The sequence below is a fragment of the Excalfactoria chinensis genome, chromosome 8 (genome assembly GCF_039878825.1).
Source record: "Excalfactoria chinensis isolate bCotChi1 chromosome 8, bCotChi1.hap2, whole genome shotgun sequence".
NCBI lineage: Eukaryota > Metazoa > Chordata > Aves > Galliformes > Phasianidae > Excalfactoria > Excalfactoria chinensis.
Window position 1 is genome coordinate 14,800,105 of NC_092832.1, and position 20,012 is coordinate 14,820,116.

The following is a 20,012-nucleotide window of genomic DNA, read 5'->3' on the forward strand; positions in this document are numbered from 1 at the left end:
CTCTACTTTTGATGCCCTGTTCCAGAAAGTTCTATAACATCTGCATCAAGTTACACAAGACCTCTAAGCAACATCTGATCTTCCACAGAGCCTGCTATATGGCAGATGAGCCTGAGACTGTAAAGCTCTGAAGCAACTTCTCCAGACTCCCAAGTGATCTGAGACAATTTGTGCCCACTCCCACCTCCAGGGCTTCTCCAGTAACACAGGGAGGTGCTGGAAGCAAAGAGAAGCGTTGTTGGTAAACCATATCAAATGGACTGTCACCTAGCAGCAAGGAAGAACAGACTCAACATAAAGGTGCCTGTAGCATTACCCTCTCTCACATACCTTCTTACCTTCACCCAAAGATCCTGCCAAGTTCATCACAATAGGGTAAATTAAATTGAAGAAGGAAAGAATAACAAACGAACACATTTAGTTTGAATCTGTAACCTCATGGCACCATCTTCCTGGCAAAAGCTGTTAAGGAAGGATTACCAAGGAATACAACTAATAACAAATCACTCTATTTAAAACTATATAAAGCTACTATAAATGACAAAGGCTCAGCCTTAAAACAAGACTGTCCTATCAGCTTGCTTTTGTGACTGAGGAAAATTATCCCACTGACTACGGATCGCACTCATGCCAACAGCGTGATTAGCATGGATAGACACCAAGAACCACAAGCCAGAGAGGCTTAAGCTCCTATCTCCTCAGCTTGGAGGATGCGAAGACCAGCCCTGCTTCCTAGCGTGTAGTAAACAAGTCCCTGACATCAGGCATTTATTTAGAACTATCTATTTAAAACACTGCAATACTGCGATCTGTCTAATTTGTGAATAAAGCTGCCCTAGGGAAATTTAGCCTTCATTCTTAAAAACAGCCCTTTAGAGTCATGGCTGTTTGGGCCAGAGCACCTACATCGGAGCATGACATACACAAAGATGCTGAGACACAAAGTTCCCCCAAGCTGGGTTCCAGGACCTGATTTTACAGTTGCATCATCTGAGGTTTTTCCAGAAAGCCGAAGAGTTTTGATGTACTTGGACACCTGAAGCTGCCTGCTGCTTCTCCCTGCGCTGGGATTAACACACTGCCCTTCGCTTTCTGCCTGCAACCCATAACCTGACTTTTGCTCTACATCTCCAAGCACAGCCAACCACAGAATGAGAACCTCCAGGGGAAAAGCGTTCCCACTGTTAACAGAGTGTTCTTCCTCCTCTAGTACACAGAGGGATACAAGTAGATAAATTTACTCCTATGTCATCAGTAACCTCCAGCTCTTCCCACAGCACCATACATCCAGTTCTCCCTGAGTATTAAAAGCAGATATTAACTTCAAGCTGGAAGTCAGATTTCCTACTGCACCACTGTGCCACGGGTGCTGGACACCTCCTGCACGGCACAGGGCAGTTTGATGCTCCTCCACGGCACGGTGTGAGCTTACTTCCTCTTCCCAGGAAGTGTTCCAGCTCTCATAAACAGCCTGTTCTGGCCTGACAGATAGCTTCCTGAACAAGCCCTTGGAATTCCCTAGGGTCCTTATCTTAGTTAATGGCTAATTATTTTGATGGATAACAATGAATAATCACTTTCCCAGCTAAGAACTTCCTCTATTGACTTGTTTAACATTCCACTGAAGGTTAGTTGCCAAATGAATTCCTTTTTTGTCCAATATTTATAACTACGAGCTCATTCTTATATTGAAAGGGCTTGCTAGTGCTGCAGGTTAAGTCCCTTTCACAGGAGTACTTTTTACTATGACTGTTACTACTGGCCAAGCCTGCCTACTTGTCTACACTCCTGTCTTATCTAAAAATCAGCAAAGCCCAGAGCAAAAGCAATTATACTACACAGACAGAAATTAAGAAGCTGCCTTTCATACAGATCTAACACCGACAGCATCTCATCGCTTACACTTGCCACAAATGCTTTTTCTAGTACACATGACTTTGTGAATTGCCTCATGGATGATTCGTGTAAACCCACAACCTAAATGGGAACCTGACCATTGGAAAGCATGGGCTTGGCTACACTGTACATGCACAGCACTTGCAACACTGTAAGAAAGGTGCTGAAACAATGTAACTCCAGGTTGTAGCTTTCCTTCCTATTTCCAACCCCTCATCTCCAAACACCTGAGCTTACACAAAATGAAAGCCATTCAGAAGCAATGAAGGGAACTGGGGAAACAGAAGTTGATTTCAGTGCCAGCCCAGAATTAATTTAAGTACGCTTCAATTGCGATTCAGGCACAATCAGTTCCTTCAAAACAGCTTCAGAGATCAGAAGACACAAAAAATGACTTCGAAGACCATTCCCCATGTAACTGCTTCCTGCCACTGCAACATCTCCAGGCAGCCCAGAAAGAAGGGCTAGAGCAATTCCTTTTATAGTCACATTATTACGGGCACCGCTCCAATTCAGAGAGGGAGTCTAAAGAGGAATTCCTAGCCCACAATCTTGGCAATGTCTTCCAGACAAGCAGGACTCATTCGCTTCTTCCCTGGGTGTGATGGGCCACCGCTTCCAACACTCCAGAGGTGTCACAGCAGATAGGGTACTGTAAGGGGAAGGAAGCGGCTCGGAGCCTTGCTTTTATCTTACAGTTTAACATCAGCAGCGTGGCCCCTTCGGCCCCTCTCTCCTTCCCTCTCCCCTTCCCTCTCCCCCCCCACTCCTGTTTTTCAAATGATTTGTTTTAAAAATGAAATCAGCAAAACAACACAGCCAACTTAAACAAATACAGGAAACACAGAAGTGAAGGCTCTCAAAGCAGCACCAACTCCTCCACCAGCTCTACAAGTTGTGTTACAAGTCCAAAAAGGCAAATTCTAACCCAAAAACCTCTGTGGCCAGTGTGGGTACGTAACTGTTACTATAGCAATCTCATTTGTCTTTTCTGAGCACCCTTGAACCAGCCCACACTCTACTCTGGGGAAAATGTGCTCCTACCTCAGACATGCATTGCTGTAAAAGAGTGACAAATGCAGCCTGCCTTATCAGCATCACAGCATCATGTCCTGCAGGCTTCACCTTCCTCTCCTCTTCCCCCCCACCACGATGGTTCTACATCAGATCTTACATTTCCCACACTGGCTAAACAGATGTAAGAAAATTCTCAACATTTCCAAGGAGAAGGTCTCCAAAAAGTACTCCTCACAACTTCAGTTCTAAAAGCTTCAACACAACCTCAGGACTCCAGCTAATCCTCATGAGAACGCAGTGAATCCAGCATCCATGGCAGCTACATCTTTCACATAAATAACAGAAAATAAATGCTGAAGGGAGGAGGGCCTAGCTCTCTACGTTACCACACACTAACTGTTCACGTGCCAGACTGCAATACGCTTAAGTGGAAGTCTAGTCAAAGGCATTTCCAAACAATCCGTTTTCCCAGGGACTGAATTACACAGTAAAAAAAAATACTGACCTAAAAACAAAACAAAGCCCAAAAATTGATATGCAAAGAATAGTATGATAAGTAGGTGGGGATGAGACTGCCAGGGTGCTAAGCAGGTGTTCCCAGAGAGCTCTCAGCCAAATGTGCTATCCCTGCTGTGAACGAACTCAGAGCAGATAACAGCATCAGAAAACATATAAAAAATGATCTCCCAGAAAGTATTACATATTTGTCCAAAAAGGTTGCAGTGAATTGGAAATAAAACCCTGTCAGATTTGAAAGTACTGGAGGAGAAAAGGAAACTAACGTGCATTAGGGATAGGGACCAAGAAGGAAAAAAAAAATACACATCTTCATTCAAGCACTGAAGTTCACCCTCTGACATAAACCATGTCTCCATGGGGGTTACATTACCAGAGTCTGTTTGAGGACATACGCCAACCTTGAACATATATATGTCAGTGTTTACTTACTTCTCTGCCCCCAGTTGGGTTCCAAAGAAATCTGCTGTTTCCTGGCTGTGATCCAACCAGTCCCATCACTCACCCACCCATTACACTTCTTCCTGTCGTACCAGAAAGTTAAGCTCCTCACCGAGATTCCCACCTGATACTTTGCCCCTCAGCCTTACATGACAGAGTCACACACACTCCCAGGGAGAAGTTTTCAGAAGAAAATAGAAAGGAATGCAGTGACAAGGCAACAGAACCAAGCACTTGGAATAAGCAGCACTTACCTGGCAGACAGTTGCACTCAAAGGTGAAGTCACTTGTTTGATGGCAAGTTCCTCCATTCATGCAGGGTGATGGGGAACACGGCACATATGTGCTCTCACAGCGATGTCCTGTATAGCCTGGCTTGCACTGGCATCTGAATGAGCCAGGTAAATTGATACAGGTGCCATCATGGTGACAAAGGCCTGACGTGGCACATTCGTTCACATCTATCTCACACTTCTGGCCAGTGTAGCCAGACTGACAGATGCAGGAGAACTTATGTCCAGATACGGTACACGTACTCCCATTGGCACAAGGTTGAGAGGTACAGGCATCAATCCACTGGCAGTCCTTTCCTGTAGGATGAAGACATAAGAAATTAACACAGAAAACAGTTCCACATGTTGTGTTTCAGGCTACTCCAAAATGGCTGCTGTACTAACTTAACCTAAACCATGTAACCTAAATAACCTAAGCCATGTCTTAACCTAAACCACGTACATAAAACAATTATAGGAATTAGTTCATATGTTACAATATCTGAAACAGAATTAACTTGCTGGTTTCAGGAGAAAGTCCATAACCTATGTGCACATTACCAGCAAGATATAGAACAGTGATTTATAAAAATAACCCACAACTTGAAACTGAATCACGCTGCCAGTCACTCTCTTGTTCTACTTTCCCTTCAAGAAAGAAAGGTGGGAATTTCCATGCTTCTCCTCAGGCAACCAATTAACATTTTCTCCACTGAAAGATTTTGCTGGCCAAATTGACTTCATTTTCTCTAGAAGGTAGATTGTGAATTAGAATTGTAACAGCCATTTCGGAATAGCTTCTACAGTCAGTTTTCCCACGGGGACAGCCCCACAAGACATAAATATCCTTCTGTTTACGTATAAAGGGTATGGAGTTTGACCTTCTCTCCCCACCCCCTTTAGCTCTTTTATTTTTTATTCTTTATTTTTATCATGAAGTCATTTGGACTTCATCTCATTTCCTGTGCTGGAGCTATTAAATTTGAGAGCACGCTGCAACTGCCCCCAAATGTTCTAGGACCGGGGAATTCACAACTGAGGGGGTCTGAAGGCACTAATGCAGAATCCCACCTGTGTAACCCGGAGGACAGACACATTCATATGTTTCCTGTCCGTGAGGATGACACGTTCCTCCATTCAGGCAGGGTTGGGACACGTAGCAGATGTGTGATTCAGAGTATTGACAGTCCTCTCCTGTGAACCCTGGAGCACATTTGCAGGTGGCCTTCCCTATCAGAGATGTGGTTTCACAGGTTCCCCCATTCTTACACGTATTGCTTTCACAGGGGTTCCTGTACTGGCAGTAGTCTCCAAGATAGCCTTCTCGACACCTGCAGCAGAAAAGAAATGATCTGTAGCACATTCACCTTAAGCTTTGGTGGTCGTGGGAAGATACCGAGAACAAAGTCCCCCCACCACCTAAGTTCTCTTAATTTGCTATCATTGACAGTAACACTGACAGTCCCAGATGATAAAGCTATACATGTGGCAGACGAGGCTTTTCCCCAGGATTGAGCAATGTTACAGAGACTGCTGAGAACTGAAGTTCAAACTCTGAAATCATTCACTACAAACCAAGCCAGTACTGCCTACAATCACAGTGGCTTTTGACATCAGAGCAACTTCTCATACTTCCCTTCCAAACCTCAGTACGAACCCAAGTACTAAAGTAACGACCAACTGCTCACACCCATCCCCACTCTAATCAATATCATTCTTCAGAATGAAATTCAGCACTTTCAGAAACAGGATTTTTAGCAGCCCCTTCCCCTCTGCGCTCCTGTGAGACAGGAACACCCATGCTATCCTCCTGCTGATAGCAAACGTGGGACTGAGACGTGCTGCAGCCTGCCCTGGGTGAGCAGCACCAGCACTGCAGGCAGGTCTCCCACGCCCCTGCTGAGCACCCTGATGGCAAGGTCACCGTTCCTCCCTCTCTCACAGCAGAGAATACACACACACACAATCTATAACCAGGGTAATATTTTATACAAAGATCTGCCATTACAGAATAATTGCAGTTATTTCTCTCTAACCTAAACTTATGTCAATACAGTCTGACTGTGCTTGTCAGCTGCAATCCATCTTTTAACTGGCCTTTGTACCACACATTTTCCATTTGATTTGCAGCAAAACAGGACCCAGCCTGCGAACACCACCTCTGTGCCACCCCGTCCCATTTGTTTCTTCCAGGCAGCAGGAAGCTGCAAGATGGTAAGGCTGGATAAAAACACTGCCTTAACACACACAAAGTGTGACCATCCGCTTGCTGCTTTCCCTGCAGAGCACAGCTGCATGCTTTTACTGCTAAGAAACCTAAGCCACGCACAGCCTGTGAAAGAGGACACGCATTTCACTGCACAGATTGAGAGGCGAACATCAGCTATGCTTTCGTCCAGGACGACACAGATGCAATTATTAAATCAATGAGTTATTCACATCCAAAAAGAGCTCCGCGAAATGCATGAAGTCTCCAGCTAGCCCCAAGACAAGAATGTAACAGTGAAGCCTTTTCCTTCAGCATTTCAGAATGCACGGTGGATAATAAGCCTTAAAATTGAGTTTAAATCAAGGAATGGCCATGAAGCTCTGTTTCCAGAGGGGCCACTATAGGGGCCTGCTCTCATTCCTCTGCTATTTAACACTTCTATCAATGAATAACAAAGGAAAACATCAATGCTGATCAAACTCGAAGGTGAGAGGGAACACAGGTTCTTGACAGAGGAGCGCAGACTGCTTAACGAGCCAGTTCCAATGTGAAACATATTGCAGCACTGCAAAGTCACAAACAAAAAGCCATAAAGCATTGTCCCCAAAGCAGGATACTGATGTAGGAAAGACAGGCTTGCTCTCAGGACTCCCAAGAGGCAGTAAATGAGATTACGCTATGCCCGATGTCTGCAGAGCATGGCCACTGTATTGGTTTTGGTGTCTCCTCTTTATGAGGGAAGGATTGAAACGGATTCAAAGAAGCCAACAGTAATGACTGATAGAAATTCAGGCACAAAGAAAGACTCGGGTCTATATACCAAAGGGAAATGGAAAGGAGACGGTTAATCAGAAGCTTCATGTCCCCATAAAGAAACGAAGGTTCAACAACAGTTCCCAGTCTGAAAGATACACATACAGTAAGACATGGAAGTCAGAAGTTCAAGCTACATAAATCCCAATTCGAAATCAGATAAAAACTTTATTTTCAGACACTGCCTTGCATAGTCTCTCAGCAGTAGAGAGAAACAACTGGAACAACGCATTTAAGGTTGCAGTGGAATTTCTCCATCACTCATGCTTGTTTAAAAGCACACCAGGATTGGCTGCTGCAGGAGGAGCATGCACGCTAGTTCAAACACAGCTATTCAGAGACACTATTATCTGAGTTACACAACAGGTCATTACTAGATGACCACAACTGTTTTTTCTCATGTTAAAATGTATTAACCAGCTTTAGCTGTACAGCGAAAGCAACTAAGTCATATAATAGATGTGCGTAATCATAATTTACCATTCTCCACACCCAAATTAGGCTCCTTTCACCATGCAGTAATACTTTCAACTTCATGCCCAAGAACAGACATGAAAGAGCAGCTTTTGCAGGGCAAGGCAGGATTAAAAGAGCCTGCAAGCACTGAGACAATGCCATTTGCAGACTGTCCTCTGCCTCATGCAGTCCTCACTGCAACAGCTAAAGGCTCGCAGCACTAGCTGCTGCCACAGCACAGGGGAGGCAGGCTGTTGTATCCTAAGCCTAAAGCACGGCTATTCTATAGGGCTGCCATTGCAAATGTTCAGACAGAAATCTGCAGCAGCATGGCTGTGCAGGAGCTCCATCACACAGATCTGGCATCCAGTAGGCACAGCTGTGCCAGAATCTGCGCGACGGCACAACTCCCACAGCATTCACAGCTGCACTCTGTGTGCTGGGCAGCTCTGCTCCAAGCCTGTCTGCATGGCTACAGCCACATCATCGTTCTGGACACCTAGACACAATTAATTAATGGGTAATGTCAAATGCAACTTCTGCCCCAGAAGGCTCACAAGATTTCAGTCTAGGGATTCCTGGTTGCACTGTGGCTGGGGATTCGGGCAGCTTAACAGCACACCAGGACCCAAAGCAGACGGGATGTTTGCTTTCTCTCATGAAAGAAAGAGCAACAAAGTAGAGCTTCTCAGCACTCCTCCTAGGACATCTCAGTCAAACAAGAGGCTTCCAACGCTTCTATCTGCTCCAACAAACACAAAACTGACCAAAACACACCTAAAAGATAAACCCTGAAATGCCTTTTCATTTGAAGCTGTAGAACGTCTAGAGAACATCCCATGTTTTGTCCATAAGCAAATAAACCACCCCTGGAAGCTTCTCTCCTACCCAGCCCAGCATTCACAGACATAAGTACGTACACCTAACTGTTGCCCCCAAGTAGCAGGGAGTCCAAATGCTGGTTAAGAGCAGTGCTGGTAAGCTCTAACAGGAAGGCTGAGACCTGTGCCCAATGACAGCACTCAGACATCACCCACAGCTGACCCACAACTCCCTACGTAGCCCTTCTGGTATAAAGGGACATGGTTTAGAGGATGATGTTGGTGGCATGTGAATGGCTGGATTAGATGATCTTTTCCAACCTTTATGATCCTACAGTTTAGTGAAAGCAGAGGAGTGCACCAAGACCAGGCTTCTTCCAGGATCTTCTGAGGCTAATCAGAAGATCCAACAGCAAACAGCAAAAGCTCTTTTAATGTAAAGCTCTTTACTTTCAGATAGACACACTATGCCAGAGAGAACATGCCTCCCTGTGGAAAGCTGCTAAGTCAGGTACACCCAGCCCTCATCCCCACCATTTTGCTCTCCTGATTAAGCGCTCAATCACACAGTTATGCAACTTTCCCCTCCAGCAATCCAGCACGATCCTCTCCGAACATTAAAGAACAGAAAACCTGCAGTCCAGATTTTCAGATGTATCTCCTGTCAGCAATACTTCTAGGCACAAATACTGGTGATTCAGCTCTACGTGTTGGTGTTGCCCCCAATTCATGTTGGGCACCGAATGGTTTCTATAAAAACAGAAGCAAACACTGAATAAGAAGCCCAGACTTGTGAAAGAACACCATTATCCTCTACTCCGTTCAGAACCCCAGCAGCACTCCATCTTCCTCTTTAGTTCTCGTCCCATCTCTTTAGGAAGAAAACAAAAAAGGCCCAACCACTTGCCTACAGTGCAGCTTCAAACTGTAGCAGCTTGCGTCAGCTCCAAGTGACATGCTCAGAACAGGAAACCAAATCTGGGCCAAATCAGAGCCACTGTTTTCCCTCAGTTTTCCATCTAACACTCAGAAAAAGAAACAGGAAGATGAAGTTTGTTCTGGCGCTTTCTGGAGAGACATGAGCTCTCTAACCTACTTCAACAGGAATTTGATCTTTTAAGAACAAATTTCACATACAACTTAATTCAAATCATCGTTTCTGAAAGCTGGAGAGTTTGAAATGGGAAAATGTCCTGTGGGCTGCATCAGCTATGCAGCTGCTTCTAATTAAAGCTTCTCCTTTACTCTCTCTGGGCTACTTTCCAGCACAAATACTTTAGTCGGAGCTCAACCCATTTTTTTTCCTCCTTTTCAGCTCCAGCCCGCCTTTCCCTCAGCACAGACTCTCATGGAACTAAACAAGAGGCGTAAAAACAAAAAAAAAAATGAAGGTATTTATCCAAATCTGAAGTACCCACATACCTACAAAGCTGCATTCAGTCTGATTAGAGCTACAAAGTGAAAACCAGAGACTCCCTAAAGCTGAATTTTTTGGCCCTTCTGCTATGAAAGCACACTGAACTTATCCCCCACCCCCCTGATATTTAGCTCTCTTTTCCTTTGAATAAGCTCCAGGAAAATATGGCTGTTCTGGTGGAAAAACCTTCTCACCTGTCATGTTATATCTGCCTGCTCACATTCATCAGCTCAGCCCCCTACAATGGTGCTCACAGGCAGCTTTAACCAAGCTACCAGATGTTTGACTGTCATGGGAGTTTCCTATTTGGGCCCAGTGATATCATCTGGAGATGCACAGAAGGAAGCAGATGGCTTCAATTTGAAACGTGAAGGGAAGAATTTCCTCGCAGCCTTGCTTCTACCCCCACCAGCCCAACACTCCCCTCGCTTTGATTGGAAGATGCTTCAACAGCAGAGGGGAAAAAAAAGCAGTCTGATGACTAACGTGAGAAGGGTCTCAACTATTTCACTACAGATTTTAACCAGACTTCCTTCAGGCTCCCGGCTTCTGACTCCCACACCTACACCTCCTCTCAGGAGGGAGAACAGGATCCTCTGGTTAGCTTAGTAAGCGTTCCTTCCCATGTCTCAAGGCTCTCGTTTATGCGTCATACTTTGAATGCAAACCATGGGATGGGACGGCCTCTCTGTTCTGCGCTTAAAGCAGTACACAACTATTGTCTCCAGCTCACAGAAAGCACTTGTACTGCATTCAGCTTGGCTGCGTACTAAGGAGGAGAAAGATTTAGTTTGCTGTTTTCTGACCAGCTGAGCTCTGAACAGCTCTTGGTCCACACGAGTAAATCGCAACAGAAAATTCTGATCGAGTGACTCAAGTCACTGATCTTCCCAGACCTGATGTGAAAAAGCGTATGTACTCTCCCCCCTTTCTCCTCTGCCCTGGTCTCTAGGGTCTCCTTTAGCAGCCAAAGGGAGACCGAAGGAAGCAGGAAAGGGCAGTCCATTCTCAGAAAGGGACATCTTCTCAAATTTTGTATTTAGCCTTTCTGGAAAACTCTCAGACCTCATCCTGCCACCAGATCTCCTATGGGTATTCCCCATTGACTGGCCTCGAAGGGATTAGTCCCTGAAGACTGTTGCTGAGAAGATAACTGCTGCAGTCCCTGAAGCAGTTTTAGCCTAGGATCTTGTCTTCGTTCCCAGAAGTCCTCGTAGATGACTTCTCACTCAGATGTAAGATAATCCCACTCGAAAGAAAGGTGGGTCAAAATCCCGGCATGGGGGCTGAAATTACTGCAGGGGCTGGGTTTGATACCCCGTACCGCCATGCTGCTGCCTCTGAGTTTAGCTTTGAGGTCCTGCTAAACCTGTACCACACAAATTAAAAGCATGCACAAAATGGAGCACACGAACAGAAAACACATTGCTCACTGAAGAGGCTCAAAAGCACACAGCTGCACAGAGCCTGACAGCTTCGGGCATAAAGGACGTGCTGTGGGATACAGCCCTTTTGGCATCAGCCTGCTTCAACAGCCTCCAAGTCTGACTAAGCACGGCATATGAGCCACGGTTACTACCGTGCTTCTTAACCATCAGCCCAACAAAGGACGAATGCTCAAGCAGTACTTTAGCTTGCATGGAGATACTGATATTCTTTCTGGACACACACACACAGAGTGCAGCAGTTGTAAGGTCAAAAATTCAGTCTTAAAAGCCTATAAAACATGAGAAGCAGCAAAGCCCGGCTTCCTCCCCCAAACCTGGGGCACCCCTACCCCAAACTTGTTCCTTTCTCACTTCTGCTTCTCTCGCTGGCACAGCCTTGCTTCTGCTCCCTGCCACTGGGGCACAGGGGAGGGAAGCTGAGAGAGGCCACAGCTGCCAAACAAGGGGAAACCAGCTAAGCTACTGCATGCTGCAGGGCCCTACTGAACATCCAGCACAGAAGGCCACGGCCACCTGAGCACATCCACCTGCTGCAGAGCCGATCCCAGCACTAAGAGAACAGAGGGTAGCATGGCCCAAATCTCTGCTCTGCTTGTCCTTGAAACAGCTGCCTCTACCCACAACTTCTCAGCCTGCCTGCAATCACAGTAATATTATTGGCAGATAGCAGTACTACCCCCCAGGCTATTCCTACTGCTGCTTCCCAGTCATCCAACAGCAGGGAGAGGGGGAAAAAGGGCTTTCCCATGATGTTCACAATTAGATTTAGGCAGCAAGATGTTTTCCCGGTTCTTCTGCTGGAGACAAGAGCATGCAAGAAAGCTCCTTCATGCTTAACACCCCAGTGTACCACAGGGTGTCTAGAGATGCTTTCAGATAAAATATACTGCAGTGCAAATCCAAGCCAAACCACAACTGAAACCGCTTTTAGCCAAAGCAGGACACAAAAGGCTTGGAAAGATGGGTTCCCTTCGTAATGCTGTAAGACATTCTCATTTCTACTGCAGATATGTCCATATTCCTTGGAATAAGGTCTGTGTCCTCACCACACCGCTCAGAGAATGAGTACAGAACGATCTCTCCAGCAAAAATTCTGCCCTTGGAAGAAGCAAACACAGGAATGCGTAATTTTCTAAATATAAAACCAAGGTCAAAGAAGGTCAGTAATTCTATCAAACAGTGCCACAAAATGACAGCCATAGGCCTGGAGCATTACCAGGGGAACTGAGCTACTTAAAGGGCACTCGCAAGAGCCATATGATAAAGGCCCAGTTGCAGTTTCTTTACAAGGGTCACAATCGCTGTTCCCATAACAAAAACCAGACCCACCAGAATAAAGGTTTCTCAGAAGAAATCCTGTTCTCTTTTAAAGGAGCAGACACAACAGGATTTTCTGACAAAGAAAGCTGTCACTCGCTGCTTTTCCCACTATTCAGACTATATGTTTTGCTCATCAGCACTCACGTTACCCACGTCTTATTCATCACGTATGATTACTCCCAATGCAGGTTCTTCTTCAGTTGGTCACTCGTTTCTTATAAACTGCAAGGTTAATTGGACAGAGCGACCACGCACTAGAACAGCTCTGCTGAGAGGAGGTACAGAAAGAGGAAGAGAGCCTACTGTAACAACTCACTGCCCAGCAGAGGAAGTACTACAGAAAACCTGAAAGAAAAAGTGGAAGGCGTGGAGATTTAGATGATCGGTGAGCTATCCCGCAGACCTAGAAGCCAAACGGCTTGTCTTATTAATACGTTCTGTTTCCTGAACAAACCATTACTATGCTCGCAGGCATCAAACATTCAGAAAGTCATTTAGTTAACGACACCAGATAGAAAGTTCCTCTATTCAGAGTTCCTCATCTCGCAGGAACAAAAAACCCAAAAACAAAACCCAAAGACAACCAAAAATTAAAACCAAAACAGGATGCTAATCAGCCCGCTAAAGGTAGAACCTCCACAATTGAGGGTTGCTTCTTTTGCTCTCTGTTCTTTTTCCTCTTATTTTTCATTCCTTTCTGTAAAAAAGGTCTTGAGCCAGAACTGGAAAACACTTATCCCTCTCTATATGACCTTTACAGTTACTCTGGTGCCTGTAAAGAACTTAGCTGTTACATGAAGGAAAGGTTGGCTTCAGACCTGCAAGGCTTTGCATTAAATGGAGGAAGGCATCATTATAATTATACATGAAGTTACTGCCGCACGTTCTAAACAACTTAAAGAATGGTCAAATCTACCACCGTGATAACTGCATCAAGACCTACACTGCACTACTGAAAAAAGTTAAAGTTAAACCCTCAAGCAGAGTGAACAGCCTAAGACATGGTTAACAGGAACATGTAACCTGGAGAAAACATCCTTTGGGAGGTACAAGCAGCACCAGCATCAGTTGTGTTTACTGCCTTTGACATGACCCACATACTTTGGCTCCAGACTCACACACAGAAGCACCCATCAGACAGACCTACTAACTTCTCACACTTTCTTGTTTCAGTCTTATAACAGGGGTAGAAACTAGGAAAAGTTCCAACTTTGTTTCAGAAGGGCAGCTCATTTCTGTTGACAGCAACCTAAAGCAATAGGAAGGAAAGGCCTAGGAAGCAGTAAGAGCTGGATTTAAGATAATAGCAATAGGGAATGGTAAGTTACATATCCACCTTTATATGACATCAAGTATTGATTTCAAACCGTGAAGAACTCCAACTTGGATGACCATTTCCCTTTGTGTGCCACAGGTGCAACTTCAGTACATCAAGTTTGGTGCACCATATTCACAGAAAGAAGCAAAGAGTGTGGCTGAGGGAGATGGATCCACAGAAAAGGGCGAAGAACTGAGTCACGTGTTAGCTGAGCTACATCAACGAGGTGAAACTGACTGCTTCTTAAAGAACGAGAGCATTAAGGAAAGCAGGATTTAGCATGCAAGAAAATGGCAGTTTGTACTGGTCAAACAAAAAAGGTTTAGAAAGCAAATCAGTTTGCTGTAAGTATAGCAAACAAGCCCCAGAAAACAAGATTTACCTTTTTACAAAACAAACTGATTATTAAAAACCTCAATATTACAGTTCAAATAGGTGAACTTCATTTACACAGATGTGATCCCATTCCTCAGGCACCACTCACTCTTCCAAAGCTCCCGCTGATGATCGGTTTTCCACACAACAACAAAGTGAAGGCACCATTAAAGATGGGTGTCAACGCTTAGCAAAATCAATTACAGGATAGAGATACGTGTGGGTGTTTGTTTGGCCTTGTTTGTTTGTTTGTGACTCCCATGTTACTTTCCGAGCACACAGAAGGGAGGCTCTTCAAAGCGTGGAGTAACACTGAAAAAACTCAAGAACGTTCAATTTGGGGCTGAGGCTCTGTAAGTTAACACCAGCTGTAGGATGGGGAGCAAGTTCTGATTTAACATGCAGGTCTCTTGAAGTAAAGATCAGTGTTTATCTCTCACCAGTTTTGCTTCTCTTCCCAACCAAGGGGAAAGCAATCAAACAGATGAGATCCAAACACAAATCTGGATGAGAACTCCAGATTTCTTACCTTGTAAGTTAGCACAGAAGAACTGAGGTACTAGCAAGAAACACACACTGTGTTGCTGAATGCACCTGGGAAGTAAACCTTAACAATTCATATTTCCTTTCTGTTTATGACCCTGAATGAAAGAACTGGCAAATGAAACGATTAGAAATTAAAACAACTTACTTGCAATATCCTGTACCGTTCTGGTAAGGAATGCACCTTCCCTCATTAACACAAGGCTTGGAATCATCCATACACTGCAAAGCTGAAAGGGGAAAGAAAACAAACAACATAGAAGTTAATTTGGTTGCAATACGTGTCAAGTCAAAGCTTCATTAACATATTCTGGGGAATGAAAATCCTATAACTGAGAATTTTATACGACTGGAACAAACCCAGAGACACTGACACAGTTTAATTTAAGCCCTGGCAGCATTCAGAAAGACAGAATGAAGGAAGAACCAAACACAGATTTGTTCATCAGGCAACTAAACGTACTCAGAACTTCTTTTAGGTAGATTTCCAAAGCCAAGCACAGAGTAATTCCAATAAGTTATGTATAATCACATCAGCACTCGCACATTTTAGTTTCAGAGTCGCACAGTTACTACTTCCTGATCAAAATCCTGCAGTGAAACTCTCCAAAATGAGAGGCAATGACTCCTAAACCTCCTTTCAAAATAACTGAAGTTCTTTCTTTCTTTTTACTATCTTTTTACTATTTTTACTCCAGAGACACTTGGCACTGAGATATGTTCATCCATCCCTCCTGTGCTCCCCTGCTGTAAGTTTCTAGCAGGCCAGACGGCAAAGCCTTTGGTATTTGTGAGGAGGAAATACTGAGTACCTCCAAGTTGTCATTTTCAGCACGGTGTTTTACAGAAGGCACTAAAAATTGCATAGCTGAGCAATTTTCCTCCAGGTTTACTGGAACTTATAGTGGCATGAGTCCAGATGGAAGTGACACTGCAAGTGCTCATCTCTTAGCCAGGATCTGAACCTGCAAGCTGGCTGTGCTTTAGAGGCAGCAGATAGGTGAGAAATATGGAGCAAGGGGCACTCTAGAACCACAGAGGTTTAATCAGTCCATCTAGACCAGAGCCTGCTATTTGAACAGCACCGAACCAGTGTGCAAAGCTCTAGGAATCAGAAGGTGTGGGTCCTATCCCAAACTAGACCCGGGCACCCAGAAGTCCTGTCCTGCAGCTGCCCCCACCCAGGGTCTTTTTGGGTATTTCACAATAATCCTGGTGCACGTAAACAGGTCGCACACGCTGCGAGGTTCAGTGCTCCATGCCAGCAAGCCCTGTAGAACGCAGCTAAATCAAACCCAGGAGCATTCATCAGATTTCCCACACACGAGCATGCCTGCTTCCTGTTAACTCCATTTCTGAAAGCGGGGCACTTGGATAGCACTGCTCGTGCAGAGCTCTCAGGAAATGAACCAAATTCCACTCGGAGCCCCTTTCAGATAACCTCGGGGTCAGGGTTACTAAGCGACAGAAAAATCAGCACTGATTTTGTATGGCATTCCCCCCCACGGCGCTCAGACACGCTTACACTGATCTGCACCTGTCTGACAAGTTTTATCCCATTTAGCAGCAGCATCCACCAGCCTCCAAAGCAGCTCCTGCCAGAAACCAGAGGTGCAGCAGCTCCTTTCAGTGCAGGAATAAGCCACAGCACAGCTCACACTGTGCTCAGTGGAAGCTGAACAACTGGTAATGATCAGACCCCTCTGCCTACCTGTGCTAAGCATGAAATGCTGCAAGAGATGGCAAAGTGAGCCTCGAGGAACCAGGAGGGAAAAAGCTGCTATTCCCACCTCACTACCTTAACACTCCATTAGCTTGTATTTTTTAAACCCATCAAGCCAGTGAAGCAAACGCTCAGAGGATTATTTCCTTTGTGCCCAGCTTTCAGATGGGATTTTGTAACCCCTTGGAGCGCCCGAGTCCCCAGCGAGAGCTGCCCAGCCAGGATTTTGTAACCCGTGTGGTAAAAGCTTAACCAGCGCCTGGCCAGAGCCAGCCAACTGCACTACCACGCTGAGCAGCACAGCACAGCCACGGCACAGGGCTCCCAGCAAGGATCCCATCCAGCAACTCCAGCTCTGCTTACTGGGCCACGCATGGCTAAATGCAGAGAGGCTTTGGCAAAGTAATCATTCATTTCCCCCCTGGTTTTTGACAAATTATTTTTACCTTAAACTGCTGTTTAGAGGGTCATTAAAAGACCAGCAGCCCTTGGAATTCTTTAGCAGGGATGGATTGAAGAGAGGAAGGCGGGCAGCTAAATATACACTGCATATTAAAACTTAGAACTGAACAGTGCTAAAAAAGACAAAGCAAAATGACTTCTGCAGCTTAAGACTAAAACAGACGGAACAGAAATACATCGAAAAGTGACCAGAACTGAAGTGAATATAAAAGTAACGATATTCCAAAATGAATATTAAAAGTAACATGATGACTTCTCTTCAAAAAGAAAAGAAATCACAGGGGAAACCAAAGGCTGCAGTTCTCACAGCAGCATTAGCATTTCTGTGCACAAAGCACTGCCTTCCTGTATTTCATGGTATCCTCAACAATTTCACAATGTGCACCAAACCGAGGTATTTCAACACCACTTGCTTTAAAAGCTGCTTTTCTGCTCCTGCACTACTCCGTGCTCAAAGTTAGCAGTATCAGAAACACGTCTTCTACCTCAGCCAGCACAAGAAGTTTGTCTGAGACACCCAGTACTCCAACTAGAAATGTTTTGTTGCGTACAGCGTGAGATGACACCCTTGTTTTGACAAGGAAGTCAGCTGCTGCTATCACCTCTGCTGTCCACGCTGGGATGGAAGCTCTCTGCTTTTGGCTGTCCTCTGCTGTGCTCATAAAATAAGGTTAAAAACAATGGGGATTGTTTGCTGGGTTTCTGGCCCTGCCCCAGCCTCACTCAGGTGTGCTGCAGGCCTCTGTGGGGAAAGCCCAGGGCTCCCTGCTGGGCCACTTCTACCATCAGGAACCATGTAGGGAGATGGGGAAATCACCCCATGATGATCAAAAGCTGCCTGAAGCCCTTATGGTGAAGTGGGCAGGCCACCACTTAGGGAGAGAAGTGTTCAATTTCTAGCATGCATTCTAGATAAGCTTTGAAAGGCCTCTAAGATGAGGGCTCTAAGTGTGCCTGAGACAAATGCTATCAGCAGCATGACCCAGCCTAGAGCCCACACAAACCCTCAAACAACGCCTGCACACAGGCCCAACTTCACCCCATTACATTAACTGGCCCACCAGGATTGCTCTCCTGAGTGCAGCACAATGAGCAAGGGCACAAAGTGTTACCCTCAGAACAGCCATTGGAAACATTGTGACTCCGAGCATCTAAGCAGAACACAGGGTTAGCTGTGGTACAGTTTAGCCCAGGTTTCATGTTTTAGGCTAAAGAGATTGATTAAGTAAAACTAGAGGAAAAGAAGTTACACTTCTGCCTCACTGTTCTTTAAGGATGCCAAGATGATCTGAAAGTTGTGATTTGGTTTCTGTTCTTCACCTGCATGCTACAAATTCAGACTCCTTCCAGGCTAGAAAACTGAAAGAAATAGCAAAGAGTTGGCAATGGGGGCTGTAAGCATCGGAGCTCAGCTCTGAAGGGAGAAGGCTGCCTCTGGAAACAGAGCCATAACCAGAAGGAATCTGGAGGGGCTTTGCAGCAAGCACGAACAGGAACGTAAGGCCAACAAGCTCCTCACCTGCGAGTTCAGAAAAAGTCAAGCAGAAATAAAACCCTGAAATACCCAAACAATTAATGCTGCAAGGAAGAGACGTTATGAAGCTGGTTTCCTGTAGCACTGTGAAGTGTGGCCAGTGATCCTGCATCTAAGAAGGCTCTGACCAAAGGTTTTACTGCGAAAGGGGAAACAGATCTTCTGGCAGAGCCCGCTGGCCCACTGAACACAGTACAGCTTTCTCCATAGAGTGACACTGCATTGGTCTCTTTCTGCCTCCACTAAGTTTACAGAAACTCGGTATCTTTACATCTAGACATCTGACACATTTGGCTGAAGCTTGGTGCACGCATTGTTTTCTGGGGAAAAGGCTGAAAACAACCTATTTATCACAATGAAGGAAAAAAAATAACAACCCGATCATGTTAAATACATGAAAGAAAACGAGAGGGCAAAATATGTTCTTGATAGGATTTAATCACCACAACTGCTGCAGGAAGGAGAGAGGGACTGAGAGCCCAGCGCTGCCAGCAGCAGGGCAGGATGCACAGGAATCGTGTTTGCCAGCTCATCAGCTCTCAAGTACCACCAACACAGTCAGAAACCACAGCACATCAGGGCAGCAAGGGAGTGAAAAACTGCACCTGCTTCCCTCCAGGATAACAAGAGTGTGAAAGCAGAAGGCCAAGAAAACCCTGAATGAAGAGGAGCAGTTCCAAAGGAAGACTGGTAGCTTCTGTCTGTGCCGAAAGGGGCGACATTCCTCTGCAGCAGCAGCAGCTGGCACTGCAAGGAGAGAAGGAGCAGACCGCTCAATAAGCTGTAAGGAATAACGCTGAGAACACCCTGAGATAGCCCAGTTCTGAAGGAAAACCACAAAGGAGAGATAACTAATTACATGATACAGTAACCTCAAAAGATTACAGCTCAAGTAAGATTATGTTTTGAGGAAAAAAAAGTCACTAATTTCTCGCATCATCTGTGGGGCCGAGCGGAGCTCAGAGCAGCATGAAGGAATTCAGCCTCTGCACCCTGAGAGAAAACCCCATTGATCTAAACTGGTTGGGCTTCTTCTGCCAGCTTCTCTAGGCTTCATCAACGTAAAAACCTTCAGAAATGTGCACTTAAGAGGATTTTAGAAGGACGGGGCTGTAAGAAGAGATTTGGTTTTAGAAATGCGACATTCCTTTATTTCAATATGAGCACAAGAATCCAAGGAGCTGCCAGAAACAGCCCAGCTGCCCTCTTATAAAGCAGGGCTGCAAACTGCTGTGCAAACTCACAGGTGGAAACGAAGTCCTCCTGCCTGAGGTTTCACCTTAGCAGCCAGTTGGAGGACTGTATTCCTCCACAGCACTGCTGCTAGAAGCTGAAGTTAGAACAGGCGCTGAATTCAGGATGGATTTGTAAAGCGGTTCAAAATCCTGTCAGTAATCACATCTTCCATTTCCTTTCACAGCTCCGGCTCCC

The 20,012-nt window shown here is 45.3% G+C and overlaps 1 protein-coding gene across 4 annotated transcripts in view; it reads right to left on the minus strand.

Moving 5' to 3' along the window:
- NOTCH2 (notch receptor 2) overlaps positions 1 to 20,012 on the minus strand; it is a 79,325-nt gene that overhangs the window by 56,157 nt on the left and 3,156 nt on the right. For all 4 annotated transcript variants that reach the window (XR_011904459.1, XM_072342830.1, XM_072342831.1 and 1 more), the window contains exons 2-4: positions 15,011 to 15,092; positions 5,214 to 5,473; positions 4,125 to 4,460 (exon numbers count right to left, since the gene is read on the minus strand). Coding sequence is in view for 3 of the 4 variants with exons in the window: in XM_072342830.1 (XP_072198931.1) it covers positions 4,125 to 4,460; positions 5,214 to 5,473; positions 15,011 to 15,092 (678 nt within the window). In the remaining variant the exon portion in view is untranslated. The remainder of the gene's footprint in view (positions 1 to 4,124; positions 4,461 to 5,213; positions 5,474 to 15,010; positions 15,093 to 20,012) is intronic.